The sequence below is a fragment of the Solea senegalensis genome, linkage group LG13, assembly GCF_019176455.1.
Source record: "Solea senegalensis isolate Sse05_10M linkage group LG13, IFAPA_SoseM_1, whole genome shotgun sequence".
NCBI lineage: Eukaryota > Metazoa > Chordata > Actinopteri > Pleuronectiformes > Soleidae > Solea > Solea senegalensis.
Genome location: NC_058033.1, coordinates 13,254,214 through 13,280,823, shown reverse-complemented (window position 1 = coordinate 13,280,823; position 26,610 = coordinate 13,254,214). Strand labels below are relative to the sequence as shown.

The 26,610-nt window shown below is 42.9% G+C and overlaps 2 protein-coding genes across 3 annotated transcripts in view; both read right to left on the bottom strand.

The window, feature by feature from the left end:
- Nucleotides 1–1,526: 1,526 nt before the first annotated feature.
- On the bottom strand, nucleotides 1,527–5,365 carry LOC122779714 (spectrin beta chain, non-erythrocytic 4-like). Its single transcript, XM_044042301.1, has 6 exons — nucleotides 4,893–5,365; nucleotides 4,685–4,745; nucleotides 4,320–4,588; nucleotides 3,082–3,252; nucleotides 2,940–2,982; nucleotides 1,527–1,899 (listed from the first exon to the last, which is right to left on the bottom strand). Exons 1-6 carry the CDS (start codon nucleotides 5,363–5,365, stop codon nucleotides 1,600–1,602), a joined length of 1,317 nt encoding a protein of 438 aa, XP_043898236.1. The 3' UTR covers nucleotides 1,527–1,599.
- Nucleotides 5,302–26,610, bottom strand: part of LOC122779944 (spectrin beta chain, non-erythrocytic 4-like) — a 37,456-nt gene continuing 16,147 nt past the window's right edge. The window contains exons 1-14 of one of the 2 annotated variants that reach the window (XM_044042647.1): nucleotides 25,195–26,247; nucleotides 15,473–15,736; nucleotides 11,411–11,644; nucleotides 10,819–10,908; nucleotides 10,464–10,742; nucleotides 10,251–10,381; nucleotides 9,786–9,990; nucleotides 8,942–9,187; nucleotides 8,673–8,807; nucleotides 8,021–8,262; nucleotides 7,233–7,371; nucleotides 7,037–7,121; nucleotides 6,633–6,844; nucleotides 5,302–6,432 (exon numbers count right to left, since the gene is read on the bottom strand). In XM_044042647.1, coding sequence (XP_043898582.1) covers nucleotides 5,479–6,432; nucleotides 6,633–6,844; nucleotides 7,037–7,121; nucleotides 7,233–7,371; nucleotides 8,021–8,262; nucleotides 8,673–8,807; nucleotides 8,942–9,187; nucleotides 9,786–9,990; nucleotides 10,251–10,381; nucleotides 10,464–10,742; nucleotides 10,819–10,908; nucleotides 11,411–11,644; nucleotides 15,473–15,736; nucleotides 25,195–25,317 — 3,339 coding nt within the window. In that variant the 5' untranslated portion in view covers nucleotides 25,318–26,247 and the 3' untranslated portion in view covers nucleotides 5,302–5,478. Of the gene's footprint in view, nucleotides 6,433–6,632; nucleotides 6,845–7,036; nucleotides 7,122–7,232; nucleotides 7,372–8,020; nucleotides 8,263–8,672; nucleotides 8,808–8,941; nucleotides 9,188–9,785; nucleotides 9,991–10,250; nucleotides 10,382–10,463; nucleotides 10,743–10,818; nucleotides 10,909–11,410; nucleotides 11,645–15,472; nucleotides 15,737–25,194; nucleotides 26,248–26,610 lie in introns of those variants that run through there. The other variant, XM_044042649.1, reaches the window with a different exon arrangement.

The window sequence follows — 26,610 nt, the reverse complement described above, 5'->3', positions numbered from 1 at the left end:
TACATACAAAGATAGATATATACATTTCATGACTTGACTCATGACAGTATTACATTTAACTTGCCTTTGGTGGAGAGGTTTCCAATCAGTTTTGTGTTTCAAATGACAAGACACAGGGACAGAGACGTTTTCACTCAGCAAACTGCTTCAGGGTCGTACAGGTTTGGGCGCCACCCACTCGGTGGCGACGGAACATTTCACAGCTGAAATCAGTACATTCTGAGGAAAATAAATTGCAATAATACAGTACAAACAGCAGAGGGGCCATTTGGCTTCTAAATGTCTGTCACAGATCAAAGAGTAGTCAGTACTCTGGTACAGTCCCCACCACCACCCCACCCCCTCAATCTCATGCGTACTGTGGACAGAAGACAACTCTACTTTGTCAGACTTATCTCTGGAGTTTTGTGAAGTGGCCCATGATAATAAAATACATTTCCTCCCCCCACACTCACGCTGACTTATTGCAATTCCACAATTCCAGTACTGCCCAACCTATTACAAGAACATAAAAAGAAAAGGCAAGTTTAACAGGTGCACTAACAGATTATTTCATGCAATGATTTTCGTCATGTATAAAAAGGCATTGTGCCACACGGGCTTAAGTGTTACTTTGAGCATTGTCACTTTGAAACCACACACCTTTGTGTTAATGGGTTCAAACTGGACGGAGAGCTCTTTTCTTGACAAACTCAATAAGAAGAATAGCAGTAATAATAACCCGAAATGAAAACTGTAGAAATGTGTAGTAATTGACACTGATGAAATCAGGTGGGTAACACCAGCATTCCATTATATTAACATGGTTGAAAGCTAGCCATGTGATGGGATTAAATGTCACTATGTTTAGTATACAGATGTGTCAGATGTCTAAGGTGCACAACTGCCCGGCATAAGCTTACGTGGAAGAGACAAATCAATAGAGTTGCAACTATTTCTTGTTTCCTTTCCCCCCTTTTTTTTCTCTCTCTCTCTCTCTTGCTATCTCGACCAAAGAGAAGAAATAAAAAAAGTATATTGCTTCAAAAAAACATTTTTCCTTTTTTTTTCTTCTTCTTCTTTTTTTTTTCTTTTAATATTGTGGAACATTTCATTCACCACTTCTTGGGTTTGTCTAGATAGACAGAGCATTACATTATCAGTCATAGATACATACAGAAGGATGCTGTGAATCCAAGAGATTAAACGATCAACGATGGGACATGACAGTGACTAAATCCTGTGGCCACTTGTTGGAGTCAGTCATTCCGTCTGTCTGTCTGTTTGTCTGTCTGTCTGGGCCAACCTCCTGTCTACCAGTAGGTGGCACAATGCAAGCACTGATGTATTGCCTGGGTGAAGGGGAGGGGCTGAGAGATTAGTCTGTCACAGTTACAGTAGTCAGTCCAAGGACTGTGGCCTCAGTGTGTTCCGGCTCTGTGACTGATGATCTGCAAACCTAGCTGCACATGCTCTCCATTCATCCATCATCCATCCATCTATCATCCATTCATCCATCCATCCATCCGTACATCCCTCCCTCCCTCCCTCTCTCCCTCCCACCTACTGCCTCCCAAGCCCTCTGTCAGTGAGTAAATTTAAAACGACAAAGGGGGCTCCTCATTTGCTTTTTCCAGACGTGCTGGAGCCCCCTGCCCCGCCCTCCATCTTGTCTGCGATTTCTGATGTGTCTAGCTTCTCAGAGCCATCCCCTTTCTCTGACCTCTCCTTCTCAGACCTCTCCTCCCCTTCGGCCAGCTCAGACCTCTCTGACCTGGCGTCCGCGTCGCCCTCCGACTTCTCCTTCCTCTCCGAGTGGTCAGGGTCCATGGACGAGGTCCCAGGCTTGTCCCACTTGGCCATGTCGTCATACTCGGATATACAGGTGGAGATGTTTGAAGTCCAGGCCTTCAGGTCTTCCTACAGACACCAGCAGAAGACAGGGAACTTAGAGAGTCTCTTTTTCATGTTGTTTTTCACAGTAAACTGATTTCCGGTGCCAGTTACGTTCTTGAAAGAAGGAAAGCTTTCAATTCAGAGAAAAGTGAATTGACTCGACAGAGCACTGGACCTCTCATTTACTACATTAGTCATTTGTGGTTTTAGGCTTCACTTTTCTACACCACACACACACACACACACACACACACACACACACACACACACACACACACACACACACACACACACACACACTCACTCACTCACTCACTCACTCACTCACTCACTCACTCACTCACTCACTCACTCAGACTCTGTTATCATCACTGATGAGAGATGGAAAATGATCCTGCTCCACAATAAGTAAAAGTCCCGATGGCTGGTAACAGATTATATATGTGATATTATTGGATTGTCAAAATGTCTACATCGACATGACTACATTATTCCATGACTATAACTCATCAAGGAAGATTTTTTCTACGTCCAAAAGATTCACACGATAAATCAAAGATGGTCATCAAGATGATATTTGACAGTGATTCCATTACAACATTCAGAATAATGCAAACCAAATGATCAGAGAGAGAGTACTTCTGCACCTCCTCCAGGATGTTTACGGCCACATAACAAAACGTGCAGCATCATGACATGATTCGCAGTTTGCACTGAAAGAGAGCGAGCACTCCTATTGGCTGTGCCTCTACACCTGTCTGTGCACAGGTGCTATCAACAATCTCAATGCTGCAAAGAAACCCACAAAATGAGGCTTAAAGTTGGAGAGATTGCTTGGGTCATTGCCTAGGCTGAAACACTACTACAATTTGTACGAATAGATTGAAAAATATGTGAGTTTGGAAAATTTATATGGGAAAGAATCTGCGATAAAAGGAACATAAAATGTAAGAAAATACACTTACACTATATAATCATTACTTGACCTCTTTTTTTTAATAAGAGCAGATTATTTCAGCACGGCCACACAACGACACACATCTCGGAAATATAAAAGTTCTTACCTCATCTTTCGCATGGAATACAAAGAAGTTTCCATCGTTTATTCTGTGGCAAGAAAAATAAGAGATACGTTAAGATTCTCAAACACAATATCACAATTGGTACATCCCTATTTAAACCACAGGAGTATAAAATAGTTCTTACTGGAGAATAAAAACATTTTTCTTCTTCTTGTATCCCAGTGAAGGATCAAATGAGCAGTCACGGAGTTCAACAGATGGCTCTTCGTTGTACGTCGTCTTGTGGTTCCTGGCGTCCTTGTAGAAGGTCAGCGTTCCCTCTTTCAGCACACAGTATACATTGACCCACGACTTACTGTAATGTAGAGCAAAATGACATATGGTTATCATTTGGATTATACTTTTATACATTTTCATTTCATTTCATCATTACATTAAAGACAGACATTGCTCAAAGCAATCATTAAAAACTGAATCATTTTGGTTTGCGGACACATTTTTGGAGAATTTTGAGAACATAATCATCAAAGATTTTCGATTAATTGAGAAAAAAAATCAACAGATTAATTGATTATAAAAACATTTGTTAGTTGAAGCCATAAACTCACTGTTGTTCAGACATGCCCTGTCAGTTTCAAATCTGTTGCATGTCAACTTCTTATTTAACAGTGTATATGCACTACTGCAATTGCATTACATGAAATAATGGAAAAATTGAAGATTCACGACTCAACTTGATTTCATGAAGTGGAAGAAAAAACTCGAGTTGCTATAATGCACTCTGTCTCTCGTGGAAACATCTGCAGAGAACAAACTGCCACCGTGTGTGGTTTTGCGAGTTTCCCCATTTACTTTGGGAATTCCATATGGATGAGAAATGCTTTCAGCGCTACCGTCGCATGACAGGGAGCTAATTTGACGACGTGCTAGCTCGTACCGAGGCCAGGCCAGGATTTCCCAGCTATGGAGCATCTACTCATCATGTGAAAGTATCGCTGGAAGCAGTTCTCATCCATACGGAGCTCCCGAAGTAAATGGTGAAACACCACGCATGACGGTGGTTTCTTCTCTGCAGACGAGTGCAACAATGCCTCTGATATCAGCCATGGTTGATAGTGAAAAGAAATCTGTCTTCTCTTACGGCTCAAATACACTGACTTCCGGAATATACAAAAACACACTGAAGTGATAGACGCGAATGGTGCCAAGGCGAAAATTCACGTTTGGTGTAAACGCAGCCTTATACATGTCTGAATTGATATGACAATATGCTCCTTGGCTTTTACACCATTTCTTATATGACTCCTGGCACTGTCCAAACTATTTTCATATTATCCTGTGCTAGCTACAAATGGAAAATCTTTGTTTAGAGAATGGGTTTAGCTAACATTCAGTGGTATCATTTGTCAGTGATGGCTGTACCTGTTGGGGCTCTTCTGTTGACCATCTAGGTCAGCACTGGTGGCCTTTTTGCGGTAGAGGAATCCTTCATTATGGGCAGTGAGGGAAGGCGGCTGGGGAGTCGTTGGGGCTCCAGTGGCTGGGGCTGAGCGAGAGCGCCGTGTCTCCTCAGGCTCTTTTGGACGGGGCCTCCTTCTTGGTTTTGGACGGTCTCGGGCACGGGGCCGTCCGTCGAAACGAGTCACAGGTGCCGAGAGGCTGCTGGGAGGGCGATAAGGCTCGCCTCGTGCCTGAAATAGCAGAGAAAAATATAAATAAATATAAATTTGATGCAATAACACAAAGGAAATGCGTTGCATTGAAAACACGGTGTACTGCTAACTCACATGTGCTGCCTCTCTCTCCTGGACTTGTTCTACAATCTCTGCCATGGTAGATCTCTTCTCCCTGCAATGACAACACAGATGAGTCACCAAAGCAGGACACACATCATCATGTGACCATAAAAATTAGCTCTGATGAGGCGTTACTTGTAAAGCCAAAGTTTTCACATTGTTTGAATTTCACAGTCTACAGCAAGACTCATTCACATACCCTGAGCGTTTGTCAGAGCCCTCTTTAACGGAGCCCTCTAAGTCACTCGAGTCCTGTCTCTGTAGCCTCTGTTTGCCGCTTCCTGTTTGCGCCTCCTGTTCACTGGACGACTGCCTCTCCAGGCGTCTCCGGTAACGCTCCTGACGCACAATCATTGGCAGCTCGTTCAGCCTGGCCTGGATCTCCTGCTCACTGGAGGTCTGTCTACCCAGCTTGTACTCCCTCTCTCGCCTCAGATGGTCCATCTGAGGGTCAGAGCGGCTGCCGCGGGGATCCCTTTGGAGTCTACCGTGAAGGAGCTCCAGCCCAGACTCTGGCCCCATCATGTCTGCCATTGGGATGTCACCATACTGTTCCCGTTGCACTCTGCTGGCTTCAAGGAGAGGATTTACGGCCTTGTGGATGTGGTTGATCCTGGGCTGCATGAAGTCAGCTTTTAGGTGCTGCCATGCATATGCCATTTTAGGGTCCATGATGCCACCACTCTGAGCTAAGAAACCAGAACTACCCAGACTTCCACTGCTGTAATTATTTTGTGCTAGAAAGCCTGAGCTACCTAATCCCCCAGTGCTCTGATAATTCTGTGCTAGGTATCCAGAACTCCCCATGTTAGGCTGCTGTGCCAAATACCCAGAACTTCCCATATTAGGCTGTTGTGCCAGATACCCAGAACTCCCCGTATTAGGCTGTTGTGCCAGATACCCAGAACTCCCCGTATTAGGCTGTTGTGCCAGATACCCAGAACTCCCATATTAGGCTGTTGTGCCAAATACCCAGAACTCCCTGTATTAGGCTGTTGTGCCAGGTAACCAGAACTCCCCATATTAGGCTGTTGTGCCAAATACCCAGAGCTTCCCATGTTAGACTGTTGTGCCAAATACCCAGAACTCCCCATGTTACACTGCTGTGCCAAATACCCAGAACTCCCAATATTAGGCTGTTGTGCCAAATATCCCGAACTGCCCATATTCTGTTGAGGGAGAAAGCTAGGATTTCCCAAACCACCACTGCTTGTCTGTTGCGCTATGTTACCCGAACTTCCTAATCTGCCACTACTTAGATGGTTTTGCATATTCCCCACACACCCAGAAGTTAGTCCAAAGTACCCAGAACTTTCTGCACTACCAACAGTTTGATGGTTTATCCCAAGGTAAGTCGAAGTATCTGCTCCACCACTCTGAGAGGTCAACGCTGAGTAACCAGAGTCACTTCCACCTCCAGCCGCCTGGTGGTTCATCCCAAGGTATGAGGAGCTCATTAACTTTCCACTGCTTTGCTGTTCCAGTCCGTGGTAGCCCGATCCATTTATAACTGGATTGTAGCTGGCAAGGGCTGAGGACAATCTCTGGGAAGCAGGGGTGGCACCCAGATCCAGACAGGTCTGTGATGGTTTGTTTTCTATATGCCCCTTTATTGTCTGCCTCAAGAAAGGTGAGGTAGCACTGGTTGAGGCAACGCTTGGAGTCAAACAAGATAATGGGAACATCCTTCGACTGGAGAGTGGGGTTGTTTTCTTCTCCTCCTCTTTTTTCTTCTCAGCCTGAAAAGAGAAATTTCAGGTAAATTGTAGCACTACATAAACCACATGCAGAAAATGTAATTAGACAGATATAAACACAAAACAATGAATGCATCATGCCTACGCCAAGCAAAACAAGGTCAATTTTTTTGTTTTACTATAGCAGCATTAAATTCTGACTCCACTGAACTGATTAAACATTTATCTGCAGTCAAGCTTACTGCGGAAAGCTGACGGAGGGAGCTGAAACGTTCTTTCCAGGTTACGGCAGCCTTGCGGAAGGCCTCGTGGCGAAGGATGAGCTGCTCTGCCTCGTCTGTTTGGGCCCGGGCCCCCCCTCCTTCTGGCTCCTTGGAGGTGATCAGTGGCTCCTTGGCTTTCAGCCAGGCCTCTGCCTTGACTGTCTCCTGGGCAAACTGGAACTGTTCCTGCTCTGGAAGCAACGGCAGACCAACAGTGGCACGGTTACCTATACACCACATTTCAATATTACAGTAGAGCGCTGTCATTTACATGCTTGTATTTGCAGTGTGGTAACAGTGGAACAAATCATTTGAATTGATTTGATGTTAAACATTTAGTTTTGTTTTATGCTGCTCCTCCTCTGATAAAGGCATGTACTCACTGCGTTGCAACCTTTCCTGGTGTTTGTCCCATTTTTCGACCAGATCCTTCTGCTTAGACAGAAGGCTGTCCAGCTTCTCTTTAATCTGTGTTGACAGACACATTGCAGTCACAGTGTCAACATACTGCATGGATTTTATGGTATTTTTATTAACATAACATACAAATGACTGTCTTGCATAATACATTTCCCTCACCTCTTCGGATGCAGGGTTTCCTGCAGCAATCAGGATCTTGCCCAGATCTGCACATTGCTGTATGGTCTTGTTGCGGCCATCTATTTTGGCTTTCATCTCTTGATGTTGCCTCATCATCACCTCCAGAGCTGTCAAATCCCTGAGGAAAGACGGTTTAGATAATACACATTGTATTAAGTGACACATACTTTTAGGGAACTCTTGCACCTGCACAGTGTAAAATGCGCTGCGGTTAAGGAGAGATTTGAGCGACTAGCGTGTATCTCGCAGTTTTGATCTGAAGATAATCATTTGAGTGTTTCACTAAGATGTGGAGCACTCACTGACTTCAGCTTTATTGTTGTTTTCTTTTTGCTGATGGCGTTTTTTTTTCTCTGACATTTCAAAGACTCAACAAAGACACGATAAAAGTTAGTAAGTAAAGTAAGTTGCAGCCCTGCTTCAACTAGCAATTTTGTCTGTTTCAATTAATTGTGCTGCATGTTCACAATGTATTTGTTGATATATCATATAACATCTGCAAGAACAAGGTGTTACAAATGACAAATAATGAACATTTGGGGCTCTTCACTACATCCTGTGAAATTTTCATAAACAGATGATGTTTGACATTAGGTCAAAGAAGTACAGCGGCTTCATTTGACACCACATGGTAATGAACTTCTGTCTACTGGGACTGCAGTTGAACATCACCTCTCAGAGGAACACTAAATAATGAAATGACTTAAACATCACACGTTGTACATTTCAACACAGCCAAACAAGACCATGGCAAGATCAGGTCTTACCTTGGCTCATCCCAGCCTATCTGGCCCATGATGCCTTCCATCCACATCAGGTTTTCACGCACCACCGAGAAGAACTGCACCTTGTCGGTCACTGAAGTAACCTGGATGCGACTGGACTCGCAGGAGCTCAGCAGCGCTTTCCACGCCTCCATCACCTCCTGCTCTTTGACCATGATGGCCTCGGCCTTCTCGCCAGCGTAGATGGTCCTCAGCTGGGCAGCGTTCTCCTGCAGCTGCCTCACCTGCACCAAAACAGAACAAAGACAGTTCATTCACTCACTCATCTTCTACTGCTTTATCCTCCACATGAGGATCACGGGAGGCACTGGTGCCAATCTCAGCTGACATAGGGTGAAAAGCGGGGTACACCCTAGACAGGTCCCCAACCATCCATTCTCACATTCACACCTACACAATAGAGAGACCCCACAAAGTAAATCCATGTCAGTGCATCCAGTTTGGAAGTTGAATTCATGAGAATTAAAATGAACAAAAACAAGATAAGCAATTTCAAGGAACAAAAGTGTCCATGTGAACATACTGGAGTTATACTTTCTAACCCAAGGGTTTGGGTCACTCATATGGTGTTAAAAAAAAGAGAGAAAAATGACATTGTATGACTCATGGGTTCAAAAATAATCATATCACTTGCCTGTGCAACGAGCAGTTGAAGGGCATGCTCAAAGGAGTGCATGAGTCTCTGCAGGGTGGCTGGATTGGTGATGTTGGCCTGGCACGCTCTCACCTCTGGCAGCTGCTTCATCTTCCCTGCGATCTGAGCCAAGACCTGCAACACAGGACTGTGCCGTCATCATGACCGCTTTAAAAATAGAAGGTGCATGTGTCACAGCCAGTCTACCTTTGAAGTGACGAAGAGCACAGCACACCTGAGTCAGAGACTGATACTTGTTTTGACTGTACCTCTTTGCAGTCGGTGAAGAACCTGTGCAGCTGGTGTGACGCCGCCAGCATCTGCCTGCGAGTCTCCATCAGCTCCAGGAGGTCAGCCCACGACTCATTCAGGCCGTCCTTCCACTCGGCGATGGTGGCCGCGTCGGTGTGGCCGCAGTCGATCATCTCGTTCACCATTTTGTTCACCTGCTCCATACGTTGCTGGCCAACGTTGTTGGTCTCTGAGGCAAACTTTGTGAACCTCTCTTGAAGCACCTGAAACACATGAACTTCACAACACTACAGGGACCGGCCACACAACTGTGAACTAATGCACTCTTATACCGCAATTAAACAACCTTATTAAGCTTATAATAATAACTTTTTTCAGGCAATGGAACGTTCCATTTTGCTTGTAATAGACGGGACCGTCTGTGGTCCAGCTTAAGATCCGAATATCACCCAGAGTAGATCGTCATTGAGCATATTCACTTGACTTAATTATGCTTTGATTAAAACTATTATTGTCATTTTTAACATTAACATGCCAATTATCACATGGCCAGTGAAATAATTACTGCTAATCTTTTTCTTATCATGAAGCTGAAAAACCAACCGAGTGTACTTGTATGAAGTATTATAAGTATAATCAACATCTAACATACGGCTGATCATTTTATCCTTGCGTTAAGTGGCTGAAATGACTTTTTCTGATGTCTCCACTGGCAGACATGTGCCTGTCTGTCCCTGTCCCTGACACTGACTATTTGTTAAGTGCAGTTACAGGATATCTCATAAAACCACACTTTGAAGGTTCAGCCTCTATTTTGTGGTCAGAGTATTTTATCTGCTTAAACCAAGTCGATGGACTGACCGTGACATCCTCAAGGTCCTGACCCAGCTCGGTGGAACTGGCCACAGTCTCGCGCTCCGTGATCCACTTCTCCAACTCCTCCACCTCCTTGTTGAGCTGATAGAGCCAGTACTGCTGCTCCAGCTTGGTCTTCCTGTGCTCCACCATGTCCTTGAGGGACACATACAGCCGGTCTATGTGTGACTGCTGCTTGGTGAGCTGCTCACTGTTGAGGAAAATGTGACAGCAAACACAGGAATCATTTCTGCTGTGAAGGTTCTTAGTCATTCAGGTCACTGCATCTTGAGGATTGCAGATACAGGGAACTGGACTTGCTCAAGATTTCTTGAAGACATTTAATTTCTCTTCCAAGAGGCTTCTTTTATTTTTATCTTCAGGAAAACTCAAGCAAGTCCTCTATCGGATAAAAAGGGGTAATAATCAAACATTTCACAGGTTTTGTGTGAGTTTGGGTTGATGCCACACCTTTCTGGGTGACCCATTTCCAGCAGGTGCTGGCATTGCTGGGATAACATGCCAACTGTCTCGGCGTACGTTTCCACCGTTTGCTCCAGAGCCACGTGGGCCTTCAGCAGCTGCAGAGTGCTCGACTCATCCTGAAAAATATGACAACGATGTTGAAACGTCGGTGTTGACGACACCGAAATATTGGCATGCATTACACAGGACTGTCCATACCGTGCCTTTTTCTTCACTGGCAAGTTGGAGCTTCTGACCCGACAGCCAGGTTTCCACTTTAGCTGCCTCACTGTAGTACTGCTGAGCCTGTAGCGTAGCATCCAGCATCACAGACCTCCGTTCCGTCTCTAGCTGCAAAACCTCCCACAGCTGGCGCACGTGTCCCGCCCCTTCACGCACAAACTCCACTTCGGGAGTCCTCAGTGAAGCGATAATACCCGCCCGGTCCAGAACCTCTTCAACACGAGCCCGCCGCCCTGTCAGCTCCCTCTGGAGGGTCTGAGGGACCAATCAGAGGTCAGTACCCAGACTTACAGATGAGGTCCCATTCCAGGAGACATTTTTGGACACTTACCTGGTTCTTTTTTACATGCTGCTGTACACCCTGGAGGTTATTCCCATAGTCCTTACAGTAAGCCAAGGGAAGCCTCTCCTGAATCCACAGCTATAAAGAAACAAAAGTCAGGTCAGATCTTTGTCAGAAGCTGTAGGCGTGAATGTATTCTGATTTCTGAAATACAATACAAGCAGTTTACAAAAGAAAATTCGACACATCCTGGAAATTATTAATAAGCACAAAAAAACCCACTTACAACACACAATATTATATAAAATGCTTAATTGGCTTCATATACTGTGATACTTTACATATGTACATCTATAAACATGCACATGTACCAATTTTAGCTTAAAATAGTAACAGTGTATCTGTTTCATGGCTTATGATGAGCAGAACTGATACATACTGTATGTCAAAATAAAATAATGACCAAATATTTGTATTTTTCAATACTAAAATAGGCCATTTTTGTTTAATGAGTGCATGCACATCAAAACCAATTACTTACAATGTCGCATCGACTTTATAACGTCACAAATCAACATTTATTTTACAACCACAGTTGGTTGAATGAGGGTTGTATGTATGTAGGCCTTGTTCCACTCACTATCTCATCTTCCAGGTCCTGAGCGACTTGGTGCATTTCTTTGGAAGCCAACAGGATGCGGCGCCTCTCCTTCAGGGGCTCAATGAGGCGGACGATGCGCGTCTCGACCATGCCCGACTGCTCGCTGCTTTCCTTCTCACCTGCCATCAGGCCCCGCTGAGGAAGGCAGACCCCCTGCAAGCTGCCCAGCTCTCCCACATCCTTGTAAAAGTCCCCTATCTGAGACTCCATAGCCTGCACGGAGAGGGAAGACGAAGGTCATGTTACAGGCATGGACAAACACGGCACATCAGCTTTTTCCTATCAGAACATTTCAGGGTTATGTAATGGGAGGCCTCACTTGAAGGGGAAAAAAAAGCATATGTTGCATTTTTTTTAATGCCACTGAACCACATGTTTAAGAACATACATCGGTGGCCTTTGTGGAACATTATATCCACTACAATGAGCTGAACTATACTATCGTGGGTCAAAAACCCTGATTACAGTCTTCCAGTTATACAAACATTTGTAATGTCAGCATTAAATACCAAAAGATTTGAGTCAAAAAAGCAGATTTTCAAATTCTATTTGTACAAATGTACACTCTATTTACTCGAGTGTACATTTATTTACTGTGCAACTATTTCACAGGTACATTCCTTTGAGATAAAGACTCTTCATGGAAATAATATGAATAAATGATGAGGCCATAAACCAACTATACAGCAGTACAGTTAATACAACTATCCACACTCTCACATTAATAACATTTTACAAAATTCGGCATGTATGTGACAGGAATAATAACGTGAACCGAGAACCAGCCTGAGATATGGAGGCACGCTATAACTGAAACCACTTACTAAGGCGTAGACTATATATATTTGTGAAACAGACATTCACATCCTGGCAAAACATACATGCATACATCTCACATCTGTTGTCTGCTCTAAATGCCTAGACAAACAAAACCAAAACCAAACAATGAAAAAAGGAAAAACACACATTAGCAACTATGTACAAGTTAGGGAGTGATCCTTTTCCTATAGTACAGTCATTGGTTTGTAAAAATAAAATCAGGTCTATGGAGTGTGACATATTTGACCCAGCACATTTCTCCATTTGATGGTTAACAAATGCAGTTATCCTCTCTATTTTATAGATGTCCATTGTAATGTCCATCCATAAATTTAAAGTTGGACTCTCCTGTGACAACCATTTTCTGGTTATACCCTTTTTGCAGGCCACCAGCAAGATATTTAGTAGATGTTTATCCCCTTTCAGCCATTCCTCAGGTATGTGTCCAAAAAACATAGCCTTACTCTCGAGGGGTATTTCGCAGGTAAAGATCTCCTGTAGAGCATTATGTATCCCTCTCCAGTAGTCCTTAATGACAGGAGGTCCCAGAAAACATGGTAGTGGTCAGCATTTTGATTTCCACAGTTCCTCCAGCAGACAGGGGAATTATCATCATAGTGAGACTTTTGAGAAGGTGTAATAAAGTACCTAATCAAGCTTTTCCATCTCCAACAATTTGGAGGTACCAAATTGTTGTCCTTTCTTTCTCAGATATATCTATCCCTCCTTCCTTCTCCCATTTTATTTTAATATATGAAGTAGAGTGAGATTTCAAATTAGACAGACCGTTATATAAGCATGACACAGTTTTATTAATAGCTTCCGAATCGTAGGCTTTTGTAAATATTTGAATTAGACATGTGTTTATCTTTGTTAGATTTTTCATCTTTGTATTGACGTAATGCCGTAACTACAGGTATCTATAAAAGTCTTGTTTTTCTAAAACATGTGTCCTTTTAAGCGTTTCAAAACTGAGTAACTTTCCATCTTTCATTACTGTACATAAGGCTGTTATACCATTAGCTCTCCAGTCCTTAAATCTAGAATCCAATTTATTAGGTCTAAAATCTGAATCATAAGCACACCATTTAAGAGCCAAAATAACATTTTCAAGTTTATGTTCTTTTATAATAATTTTCCATACTTTAAGGGTCCACGCCACCCATGGATTATCAATGTTATTTATGTGGGTTTGCAAGTTATTATCAGCTAAAAGTGCCTGTATGGGGATGGAGGGCATATTTTCCTCAATGCTTTTCCATTGAGCTGTATATGACGGGTTGCACCAGCATACCACTGCTCTCATTTGCGCTGCAAAATAATAACATCTAAAATAAGGCAAGCCCCATCCTCCCTTTTGTTTAACCAGCTGTAAGGTTTTGAGGTGAACTCTTGGTCTTTTACCTTGCCATATACCTGGATAGCAGTTTGTCCCACTTGTTAAATTGGTTTTGGTTAATCTCTATTGGCAATGTTTGAAATAAATATAAAAGTCTTGGCAATATAATAATTTTAATAGAGTCAATTCTTGAACTAAAGCTAAAGAAGGGAACTAAGTTCCATCTTGCTATATCATCCTTTATTTTTTTATGTATGGGTGAATAGTTATATTCCGATAATTTTGTAAGATCTCTTGGTAGGTTGATGCCTAAGTATTTAAAGGACTCTGTTTGCCATGTCAAGGGGTAGCTACTTTTGATTTCTCTTGGTGGGCAGTAGTTATATGAGAGTATTTGGGTTTTACTCATGTTGATTTTGTACCCAGATAATTGGCCATATTGTTCAAATGCTTGCATCAATTTAGGCAGAGAGTGAGTTGGTTGCGCAAGGTATATCAAAATATCGTCTGCATAACAGGCCAATTTATATTCCGTCCCTTTAATAATAATTCCCTTAATATCTTCTTTTTGTCTGATGTACTGAGCTAGTGGTTCCAAATATAATGCGAAGAGTAGTGATGACCATGCACAGCCCTGTCTGGTGCCCCTTTCTAGGGTAAAACTATTTGACAAATATCCATTGACCTTGACTGGCGTAGACTATCTTAAGAATATATTCACCACTTTATCTTGTTGTTAAATGCCTTTTTTCTATTACAAACTGTTTGTAAAGCAAATTCCCAAACCAAAGTCTCTTGACAAAATTAGGATTTCTAGCTTGTGGGGACACAGGAGACGCCAGTCAACTGCTGTCTCGTTTGATTAGTGTGTGTCACTAAGGTCAATACGAATTAAGGATTTTAAACACTGACGTCACAAAATAAGACATTTGAACTTATTAATGGAAAGAGCACAGAATCAACAACTCCTGTGTGCTATAATGTAAAATGGCGGATTTTCTCTATGGACTTTGGTATGAGGAGTGGGCACTTGGTCAGTTTCTAGTAATATGTGATTGTTTACCTGCAAAATAAGGTGATAAATACTTAAGCAGGTGCACATTTTATGAGGCAAACCTTTAGTGAAGTGGCTCAAATATATATTTTTCCATTGTGTCTATCACCTAAATGATCAGTATAATGCAAGAGTAATAACATTCCAGTGATATAGTGAAGACGTGATGCAGAATGGAGCCATTTTGCAGAGCGAGGACCACCACTCCTGAGGCCCAGTGAACAATATAATAGCCGCTAAAAACCACAGAGGTCACACTGGGTGATGAACACTTGTGAGCTCCCAAAAAGATTTTTGAAAGGCATTTAATAATTGTTTTAAGGTTCAAATGTGCTCATAAAATATGCAGGTTTTGTATGAACTCCAGGGGCTGCGCTGAAAGACAAGACTGCATCAGAAATTTAACTGGAACAATTAATTAATAAGTGGTCAGGGCAGCGTTCCGCCCCCTTGTCCCCAGTTTGTCATCCAACTGAACTCTTTACTCCCCTGCACTCCCTCTTTTCTTTCTTTCTTTTCATTTTAAATTAAGGCCAAAGGACAAATATATACTTTAAAAACATATAAATGTATGCAATGGCATTCGATATCTCCCTGGTGTGTAGGAGCTGAGCAATTTTTAGTTTTATAAAGCAACAGTTTACGGTGAGCTGTAGAATAAAAGATGTGGGCACTTGAATGCAAACATGCAGTTGAAGAGGGCAGAATGTGACACACTGCTCGATAAAGCAGAGGATAATCAGAGGTCAGACACTGAACGATAGTATTTCTTTTTTTTCTTTTTTTACACAGTGCGTTCACAGAGCTGCCGTGGAGCTTTGAGACTTGCCTGGAATTTCTGGAGCTGCTCATTGAAGGTGGGCAGATGATGAGCCTGCTCCAGCTGAGGCGGCTGCCGCTCCAGGTGGGAGAGCTGGTGGTCGAGGTCGGAGTAGCTCTTCACTGCCGGCTCAGGCTTGTTGTTTTCAAAGAGCTGGCGGGCCTTGGCCTTGGTGGTGCTCTCCAGGTCGGACCAGCACTCTCGGATCTCCTCGAGCTTCTGCTGAACGACGGAACGCAGCTCTGGCTTCTCCTGGATCAGCTCCTGACCCTCCTGAAGAAGAGAATAAAAAAAACTGTCACCATGATCTGACTGCTAAATAAACAACACAGATTCACACGTTAAACATATCCAATTTAAAACCTACACATTTCCAGGCTGAGGGATTTATTTTGCTTCTCCTTTCTTAAATGTCAGCTCTTTCTTCGAGGGACAATTCTTATATGCTGGGATCATTATTGCCTCATTTGAAATCTGTGCACTGCACAACTTTATTACAGAACCATTTTAGATGTTAAGATTTGGTTTGTAAGACAAAAAGAGACAGGATTCAAACTCCAAACAAGAATAATGTTCATGAAGCACAAATTTGGCTTGCAACCAAAAGGTTGCCAGTTAGAATCTTAGGGCAGGTCAAGGGCTGAGGTGCCCATGAGGGTGCAGGCGTGCTTATTCCAGTGCACTATCACTGATTTGTGCAAATATAAGGAATTCTAATTTATTAAACAGTTTAAATTAATCTTAAATAGGACTCACTATGACAAATGCATAGACGTAAGACTTTAAGTTACACAAATCAATACCATATACTAGTACAGATCTAAAACGATGCATACCAACAGTCAATATAATGCAACATTTCATCTCTTAAATGATATAAATCTATTTTTGCATTCACAACGGTGATCAAAAGGAACTTGCCATTCACAGAGCTTTATTGTCTCCACACTACATCATCTGATTCTAAACTGAATTCAAACACTCTGTGTTTATTCCGATATTTCACATCAGCAGTGTGAAAGGAATACTACACGGGACTAAAAAAAAAAAAAGTGAGTGGCTAAATCCGGTGCTGTCCCCAGAATAGCTCAGGACAACACAGCTCCATGCCAAAGGCCCGGAGCCTCCCGCTTGCAGAGAGGCAGGTGTGTGGAGCGAAGTTTAGCTCCGGGCTGACCCAAAAAACACGAATGATGACTCGAACACGGCACCGCTCCGTCCTGTGCATGTGCTCCTCAATGTTAGAGTCTGTCCACGACGCAGAGAGATCAAAGCTTGCGGCATTTTGTGTCAATGAAGATCTCCCCTAAATGGGATTAACACCAGTCTCCTCCCATAAACGACAGAGAGAGAAAGAGAGAGATAGACAGAGAGAGGAGGTTTTCCCCTTTTATTTCACTTAACCTTTATTAAAAAAACTCAGAAATCAATCCACAGATAGCTAAGACTCCAATGATGTGGGTTAAACAAACAGACATCGAGCGAACATTGAGGCGAACGGATGATTAACAGTCTTATAAAAACATCGGACGTCTAAAACAGCAGCAGGTCATTAGAGTAAAAGCCTGAAATTACCAAGTGATGCAAAGGAATTAAGTTTTCGATCATGCTGCAGGAGATTCAGAGACACAGCTGCACAAACACTCAAACTGAAGGATGATTATTATGAGAAGATTTGTTGTTTTTTTTTGCATCAGGATTAAAAAAAAAAAGGCCTTAAAGCCCCTTTTAATGTTGCAGTGTGGTCTTACTTAAACATGCATTTTCTTTTTTTTTTACATTCTCCTGACATGTACTGTGAAATCATTTACTCAGCTTGTGTTTTATTATTATTATTATTATTATTATTATTATTATTATTATTATTAATAATAAAAATAATAATAATAATAATGATAAGCGTGTAGATGATGGATTTTTATTGTCTAAATCCCGCTTCTTCCCCTCATCTTTCACACAGCGCTGGACCCACAGTATATCCGATGGCTTTCATAATGCAGTGCTGCATTCCTCCTCTTGGCACAGGCTCACTGCTTAACTGCTGCTAGTGCTCACTCTCACATCCCTCTTTCTCACTCCTATCTTTCCTCAGCCTCGCTCTCCGTCTCATAATGCAGAGCCAGCAGAAAACAGGTCTCTCTCTACCTCCCTCTCTCTCTCCTTTACTGACTCAGAGTGGAGCAAAGGGAGAAGGAATCAGAGAGGGGGTGGAGAGGAGAGGAGAGGAGAGGAGAGGAGAGGAGAAAGGCAGAGTAGGGGGAGAAAAAAAAAGAGAAAGAATCAAAGGTTTGTAGAGCAGGGACGAGGCTGCAGGTGTGCAGTGCTGTGCTACAGCCTGGACACAGTTGGATTCAAAGGGCATCTGTGACGTGAATTTTCCGGGCAACTCATGGCCGACATGGTGTGATATTTTAATGTCCACCACGTAGGATCCGTGCTCTTGTGGCAGCATTGTTGTGCCGAAAAATTCTGCAGGCTTTCCTGAGCTGCCTGCCTGCCACTGCTGATACAGCAGCATAGTGAGACAGTGGGTGGTGGCGGCGGTGTGACAAAGAAAAAATCACATTTTTACACTTACCGCACACACGAAAGTAACATCTGTGAGACCGATGCGTAAAAAGAGGAAAACACACCCCATCGCCGAGTGGACTTCAACTGCAGCCCGCCACGCGATGCAACACTGAGATGAGCATCTGTCCTCTGAGAATTTCATAAACAGCTCAGCTCATACAGTATCTGCTTTGACAATGAAGCATGAAAGTCATGACTCAAGCATCTGTTTTGATGGAATACGCTGTTGTCATTTGTTCTTTTAAAAAAAATGTGGAGCAAAGTCCTGAAAACAGCTGACTGGATTCATTTACTAATTTTACATGATGGGACCGTACTAGATCTGGGCAACTGTATGGACAAAATGATTCAGATTTAGATTTAGAATAGTTAACAAGGAGAAACAAGTGAAAACTAGGGCTGCTAGCAGCACTGAATGGCTCCTTGCACCTCACACTGCAAGAGAGGCCACCAACAATTTGATAGGTGAGAGTATTGTAAACGTAGATCACACCCTGAAAGCTTAAATGAAATGTTGTTTTTTACTGAAGGTTTACTTCCCATTGCTAGTAGGTGGCGCAGTGACTGGTGGCTTTGCGAGTTATAATCACGGATAGGTTGGCCCTAAGAAAGACGATAAAAAGAATAGAGATGAGGTGGAAGCAAGCTGCATGCTATTCCTTCCTTCTTCTTCTTCTTCTTCTTCTACTACTAGTAAATTCAGGCAGGCTGTTGCAAACACACTTCTGACCACTACCATGGTTGCTGCGGTAACCTGCTTTATCCTCCACATGAGGGAAGGCCAATTACAAGTGTCCAATTTACCTAATCCCCAAATCTGCACGTTTTTGGACTGTGGGAGGTAACCGGAGAACCTGCAGAACTGGGAGAAAACCCACGCACACGCAAGGAGAACATGCAAACTCCATGCAGAAAGGCCCTTGTTCTGACTGGGTCTTCTTGCTGCAAAAGCAAGAGTGCAGACCACTACAACAACCGTGTGGCCCCTAGTGTGAAGATAAAATATGAACCAAAAATCTATAACCAATAAAAAAGGATCGCAATTTTCACTCCTAATCTGCACATCCGGTTTGGGGAGCATGAAAAGGCCCTCACAAGTGCAATCAAAGAGTAAGTGAAAGCAAAAGATAACAATGATGATGTGCAGTATAATCAGAGCAGTCATAATAGTGCCCTCACACCATGGTTCTACCTACCTTCATAAATAAAACTAAAGCCCAATGAAGTGAGTCAAACAAAGCACATGTCATATAAACTGCTCATACATGGCAGTGTTGTGACTTGGATGATGATTTAACAGAGAAAGGAGGAACAGTGTGTGAACTGTAAGTGAAAATTCAGGTTTTCTTGCCTTGTTGGGAGCATCAGGACAATATAACATTTAATTAGTAAGTAATAAGTAATAAGTTAGTAAGAAGAAGGTTACCTGTAGCTGCAGCCAGGTACTCTCTTTCTTTTTTAATCCCAAATATAACAAGCAGTAGTGCTGGGGCTACACAGTTCAGCCAGCATAATAACAACGTTGCATATGTACTGTATATTGCTTTTTTTTATTAAAGTACCAGCCTACACATCTTGAGACTGAGGAAAATTAAACATCAGGTTTCTTTTCTTTTCTTTTATTCATTGGTCTAGTTTGTAAATGACGCAGGTTACATGGATCACAGATGCACGCCTATTTTTAGTCCAACCAGGACATTGTTTGGCTACTCCAAAATCTATCACACTATTTAAAAGACAGACAATTACTGCTATTTTAAACAAGAGAACATTCAATCACAGATATAAAAGTATGGGGCAAGTGTGACATTGTACCTGTGTTACTCTCTCACTCACTTGTGTTGTGTTTCCATACTTGAACCTGGACAAGTTAAATGTTCAGAGAAATAGATCATGAGTCTTTATTGATCATGTATCAGCATGTTGCCTCTTAATGTATTGGTAGCAAATAAATAAATGACAGGATATAGTGATGTAATAATTTGAGACGATTGAATAACTTTTATTGTTTTCTTACTGAAGTATCACAATAAAATGTGTTTAAGTAAATGATAGAATAGTAAATAAAGAATTTTGAAAAACACCATCCAATACGTTATTCTACCGCTAAAAATAACCGCGTTAGCTCTTCGTCTCATGAGTAAAACTGCAAAGTTATTTGAGTAAACGACTTCAACCTTAAAAAGTTAACTAACTGCACCGCACCTGCAGTCTACTATGCTGTTGACGGGTTTGTTAGGGTCACAGTCGGGGTAGAGCTGTCAGGAAGCGTATGCCTCTTTTATCATGGAAGGAAAATACTGTAGGTGTCCCTGATAACGCATGATGACAATGGCGAGGGGAACAGGAAGCCAGGGAGAACACGCAGAACCCTCGCGTTGAAGCAAGCAGCAGAGTGGAATGCAGCCACAGAAGAACACACATTCTTAGTTTTATCTTAGTCTATTGGGATTTGGTGGATTATGTAACTTTAAAGGTCCAGTATGGAACATTTTGGAGGATTTATTAGCAGAAATTTATAATGGGTATGTCTGCAAAAGTGTGTACTTGCTTCAAAAATAAGAGTTTGTAGCCACTGAAGGAGAAATGTAAATATACTTTGTATTTACATTTGGACGCCATCTTAAATTGGACACTCTAAATTGACTGGAGGTGTGAGAGTGACAGTGAATGGTTGTTTGTCTCTATGTGTGGCCGTGTGATGGACTGGCGAACTGTCCAGGGTGTGACCCCGCCTATCACCCTATGTCAGCAGAGATTGGCACAGCACCCCCTGTGACCCTCATGTGGAGGATAAAGCAGCAGAAGATGGATGGATGGATGGATGGATGGATGGAGACGCCATCTTGTTCTGCCAGACGGGTTTTGCATTTTGAAATGAAAGTGTATTGAGCAAGAACAGAACAGAATCATCTTTCTGGTATGCCAAGGCAAAGATTTGGTAAAGAGACAGGTGAGTGGAGAAGTAATCTCATCATTTGCACCTGATCTTCTTTTACTACAGTCTAATCAATCACACACACAACGTGATAAAGAGAGAGAGACGAGCCAGTGTGAACTGACTGAAACATGTTGATCCGGGATCATCGTGAAAAACGCTCGAGGTCCGGCACAGACGTGACAAACTGACGACGAGTGGCACAGGGTCCGATAGCTTGTCACGGATCTATGTGCGATCCATCTGTGGCTTTTCAAAGCCACACTGAGCTGATGGTGAGTCCTGGCACAAGGTCAGCCGCGAGTCCTCCCACTGTAACAGAGACGCGTCCACAGATCCTCCACAAGCACGAGCCGGTCTGGAGCTGTGTGGTTGGCTCCATGTGCTGAGTAAGTACTGCGAGAGAGGAGAGGTGAGGGCCCCGGAGCGGGAACCCTTCCAAAAGGACGCCGAGTTCTCCAATTGTGGCAGGACGCGGAGTCATCTTTTCTCTCAGTCTCTCAGGTAACGACAGATAGAGAGGTGGGGGTAGATTAAGTAATGCCAGCAGAGCTTTGAGGACACATGGTCTCTTGGAAGTGTGTGTGTACAGGGCTACAGACACAGGCTTTAGGAAATCATGCCAAACAGCACAGGGGAGACATCCACTGTGGAGCAGCCATCTTCTGCACTCTGTGTCAGTCCTTTCTGCTTATTTCTCCGTATTTGCCATCAAAGTTCGTACAAATGTGCTGATGAATTAGAGGAAAGCAGTGTCCTGTTTCAGTCCGTTTCCACTCAAAGCTGAGACGTCCTTCTAGGTTGAGTCACAGCAGCTGCATTCTTTTAAATGAAGCAAAATTTGAATATTGAAATTTTCTATTTAAGTGTTACAACGTGCCACGGTTGCCATGTGATATATATACAATGTTGGTATCCATTGTGAAATGACTGCCCCTTTCTCCAGTCTGTATGACTGCTGTATAATATATAATAATATGAACATAATTATGGTTACATCAGTGTAAAGCAATGTATTTTCCAATATCATAAAGAAAAAATTAATCATTTTAAATACACACCAAGTTGTGTATATACAGTAAAATATATTATTAAATAGAAGTAATGAGACTTATATGTGTGCACCGTTTGTCCCCATGTTTCCCCAACTTCTTTTGAGTGAGCAGGTTTGTTTTGTTTCACCTTTGTTGGCGATATTGATGAACAATACAATACAATATAACTATAAATAACTATATGTTTTTAAAGCAGCAACTTTTGTACCTCTAGCTGTCCTAACTGACCATGTCTTGGCTAAGTCACACTTGGAGAAGAGTTTTAATCACAATGTGACTAAAGTATTACTGTAGTTGATCACTTGCAATGATTTGGGGTGTGTTTGGATAGTACATTGAAAATCCGACAAGAAAACAGTGTCCAAAACTCGATTAATCGATTATAATTCGTTTACTAAATCAAATTTGATAATCAATTAATGGATTTCAGTGTTTTTAAAGAATTAAAACAAGTTTCCTGATTTTCCAGCTTCTTTAATGTGAATATTTCATGGTTTCTTTGCTCCTTGAATCTGAATTTTTGTTTCTTGGACAAAACAAGACATTTAAGGACATCATCCTTTCCAGGTTTGAGAAACACTGATCAACATTTTCTGACATTTTTTGATTAATCAGAAAAAATAATCGACAGATTAATCGATAGTTGCAGCCCTAGTTGATATAAACATGTTGCGTTTTTCTAAATCAAAATGTGTTCAGCAACAGTGGAAAACTCAGCTTTCAACAAGATGAGCAGCAAATCCTCACATGTAAAAAAATAAATAAATGTGTGTGTTTGGAGTTTTGCTTTAAGATTTAAAAACAACCAAACTGAGAAATGTTGCATCTGTTTTACACATCATTTACGATCATACAAACTGACTGTACTTGAACCTATAGCACATTCATTCATTCATTCATTTTCTACCACTTTATCCTCCACATGATGATCACGGGAGGCGCTGGAGCCAATCCCAGCTGACGTGGGGCGAAAAAGGCGGAGTACACCCTGGACAGATCGCCGGTCCATAGCAGGTCCATCACAGGACAAACACACAGAGATGAACAACACACTCATTGTCCGCCCCTTCACATGAGGGTTGGAGCCATCTGACATATGGCATAAGGCATAAGGTAGGGTACACCCTGGACAGGTCCACTGCAGGACAAACGTACAGAGACAAACAGCCATTCACTCACATTCACACCTATGGTCAATTGACCCGGAAAAAAATCCCAGATACACACGGAGAGAACATGCAAACTCCACACAGAAAGGTCCATGTTCGAAGTGCAGTGCTGCGGTGAGGCAACAATGCAAGCCACTGCTCCGCTGTGTGACAACACAGAGTACACACTGCACATCAATGAACTGGCATTAATGTTGAAGTACCATGTTTCGGTTTGACAGTATCAAATATTTCCGTGTTTACGTGAGCTCTGTTGCTGCAGTGCAGCTTATTTGATTATTAACGTTCCCATACATACGCTTATGTGCATTTAACGTTGCTGAATAACTTCTCAGGTGTTCACTTCATGAATAAAACACTCTGGAATGTTGCTGTTTAACTGGCAGTAGTGGAACAAGTGTACTCTCCTGCTCTAAGAGCCACAGACATCACACTGTGGAGAACAGAACAAGACATTCAGTCATGAAACCTGTGAATAAAAAAAAAAAAAAAAAAGGAAATGTAAGAACTGACACTAGTTAAAGTAAAGCAAAAAAAACTATCTGCACACACTGATTGGTATGCAACACGGTCCTGGCAGAAGTCATGTTTTGGCTGTTTTGCATCGTGACTGAACTAAATGGAGGTGTCTGCTGGTTCTCGACTGTGGCACCATAAGCCTCGAAATGCATTTCACACATGGATGGCTCCTCCACGAAGGTTTCTTTCTCAGGTGATATACAGCCGTGCTAAATCTATACAGTCTAATGAATTTGTTAATGTATTCAATGAAAATGAATAATTAAAACAATGTCAACAAAACCTCTCAGGACATCAGCAGAGATGTAAATACATTTCGGTGAGGCCAAAGACGAGTGAAACCGATACAGAAATGAAACTATAATGGACCAGGTTGTGTTTTCATTCACCGCTTTTGACTTGACTGATATCAGTATAGAGAGTGAAAACTAATCAAAAGCCGAATTCACCTTGCAGCACAGTAAGTGGCTTCTGTCGGACATTTTCAAATGTTATTATGATGCCTGGAGCCAAATTCAAAAGAGCACTTCCTGGATTAACCACATCAGTTATTTGCATCATTATGAATCATGATCACAAACTAAAGAAAGCAATTCTGTTTAAAAACATGAGCATGTTTCCATTGGGCTTTACACGTATCATTTGATTGATTTTAGATTTAATCCAGGCACTACGTGTATCCACTGTATGTTCTCTACATGTGTCATCACCTGCAGCTTGACATGTGCCTAAGCTCAGAATCCCATTTTATCCTGACAGCAACATATTTGTGACTCAAACCATTCAAATGCAACGTGCCATTAGCAGCAAAGGAGTCTCATTGACTCATTTACATCTCAAGAGGCCACCTGAGCTTCACAGAGGCAGAGGGCACGGAGAACATTCTGTGTGGATGGGATGTTGCTCTATCGGGGTAGCAAAGCATGCAGGGAATTCAGAGCAAATAAAAAAACACATGTGACTGAGTGACTTTACATCAGCTGTGCTTTCAGTGCACCTTTTGGCACGTAAAGGAAAAGAAGAGGCATGTTGTAATCTGTGCATGTTAGGCCTTCGTTACTGCATCGGTTCACGTGTCCTCTAGTCTATATGATTCACTGCCACCTCAGTAACTGGAACAGGGAATTCAGATGGAGTAAATAGAGCAAAAACACCAAAGGAACCATGGGGACCACAGCACCTTTGTACCTGACAACAACAACAGCCACTACAACAATATAACCTTGAGAGTGTAATTCAGGATGTCCCCAAGCAAAGGGATGAAGTGAAAACTAGGTGATGACATCTTTCCCACTTTCATGTATTCTGTTTCACTGCCACCACACCCAACATCAGCACTGTTTCTCAGTCATGTGATCTCTTTCGCATGGTCCATACCCCCCAAACTCACCTGCTCTGCCCATCTGTGCTCACCCTTCTCCTCCCTCTCACCCTCCCTCCCTCCCTCCATCATCACTGCCCTGATCCCCCTCCACTCACCTGTTCTATCTTGGCCAGCCATTCCTTATTGCGGGCCAGTTCTGCCATAAAGGCCTGGTGCTTCAGCCACTTCCTGTGTAGCTTCTGAGCCTCATCCCGCGCTGTGTCTCGGGCCATCAGCATCTTCTCTTCCACCCGCTGTCCCAATCACTCAGCTAGGGGAGACAAAAATAGCCACCATCAGGAGCCCAAGGCTTGAGCCAGCCCTTCTTTCCCACAGGACGTCCTGCCTGCCTCCTCTACGCAAGAGCCACCCGCTCTGCTCTGCAGGGGCCTGGGTACCTGTGCTGTCACCACCCTCCCCAACCCCCACCAGACACCCTTTTCTGGAGGAAAAAAAAAAAAATCAAGATAAGCACCTCAGCAGCAGTGGTAGCAATGGAAGCACTCAAACCCTTCCGCTGGGTCACCCCTGGGTCCTTATGCCCTACTACTTCATGGGTCTTGCAGTCCTGATGCTGCAGTGCCTGCTAGCCAGTCTCACAGAAAAGCAAAGGCAACCAGCAAAAAGAGAGGAAATGCGCCAGTGACAACAGTGGTAAAGAATGACACACATCCAAGATTCCTTGAGGGCTGTGGGTGTCTTTGAAGCTCCAAATGTCAATTACAATCCAGCCATCAGTGGAGGTGTAGATGTAGCATAAACCACAGAGCAATCTTTCAGCCAGAGCAAAAAAAAAACCTGACCATCCAACGCTCTCCACTCCTGGTCAATCAGTAGTCCTGTCTAACGACGCTTTAGACAGGAGGAGGAGGAAGAGTTGGAGTGGGAGGAGCAGGGTGAATGGGATGCAGAGTGCAGAGCAGGCCGGATAACATAAGCTATCCGCTCTTGAAATGCATCATCCCCACTGCTGCAAAGATGCTCACACCAGATGCACAGCAGCCTGTGTGCTGGTGCCAAAATAGCAGATTCTCTTCTCTCCTCAGTTCCCCTTCCTCATGTCCCTGCACAGCTCAGCCGCGGTTGGTGCATGCTGCTGCAGTCCTTGCCGCTCAGCTATGCTCCTGTGTGTGCGTGTGTGTGTGCGCTTGTGTGAGTGTGTGTGTGAGTGTGTGTGCAATCACAATCAGCACTGCAGTGCTAGAGCAAGGAGAGAGAGAGAGAGAGGAGGAGAGAGAGAAGGAGGGGAGAAGGGAGGGAGACAGCAAGAGTAGAAGGGGAGAGGGAAAGGAGAAAAAGGGGGAGCATCAGAGCAAAAGAAGAAGGGGAGTGCAAGTAAAAAAAAAAAAAAAAAGATGGTAGGGTGGGGGGTAGAGGAACAGAGAAAGGAAGAGAGAGCCTGCGTCATCCTTCAGTGTCACCAGGGACATTTCTCTGCACTAGAAATGACTGCACTCGGAGCGGGAGAAGGATTTGGGAAGGGGGGGGGTTGTCGTTTTTTTAAAACAGCTGAATGAGAGAGAAGGAAGGAT

Excerpts from the sequence above, each read along its gene's own strand:
- LOC122779714 (XM_044042301.1), bottom strand. The coding sequence starts at position 5,365 with ATGGACCCTAAAATGGCATATGCATGGCAGCACCTAAAAGCTGACTTC. Across the intron at positions 4,589-4,684 it reads AGGAGAGAGAGGCAGCACAT|GCACGAGGCGAGCCTTATCG; the intron begins GTGAGTTAGCAG and ends CTGCTATTTCAG. Across the intron at positions 2,983-3,081 it reads AAAAATGTTTTTATTCTCCA|AATAAACGATGGAAACTTCT; the intron begins GTAAGAACTATT and ends TTCTTGCCACAG.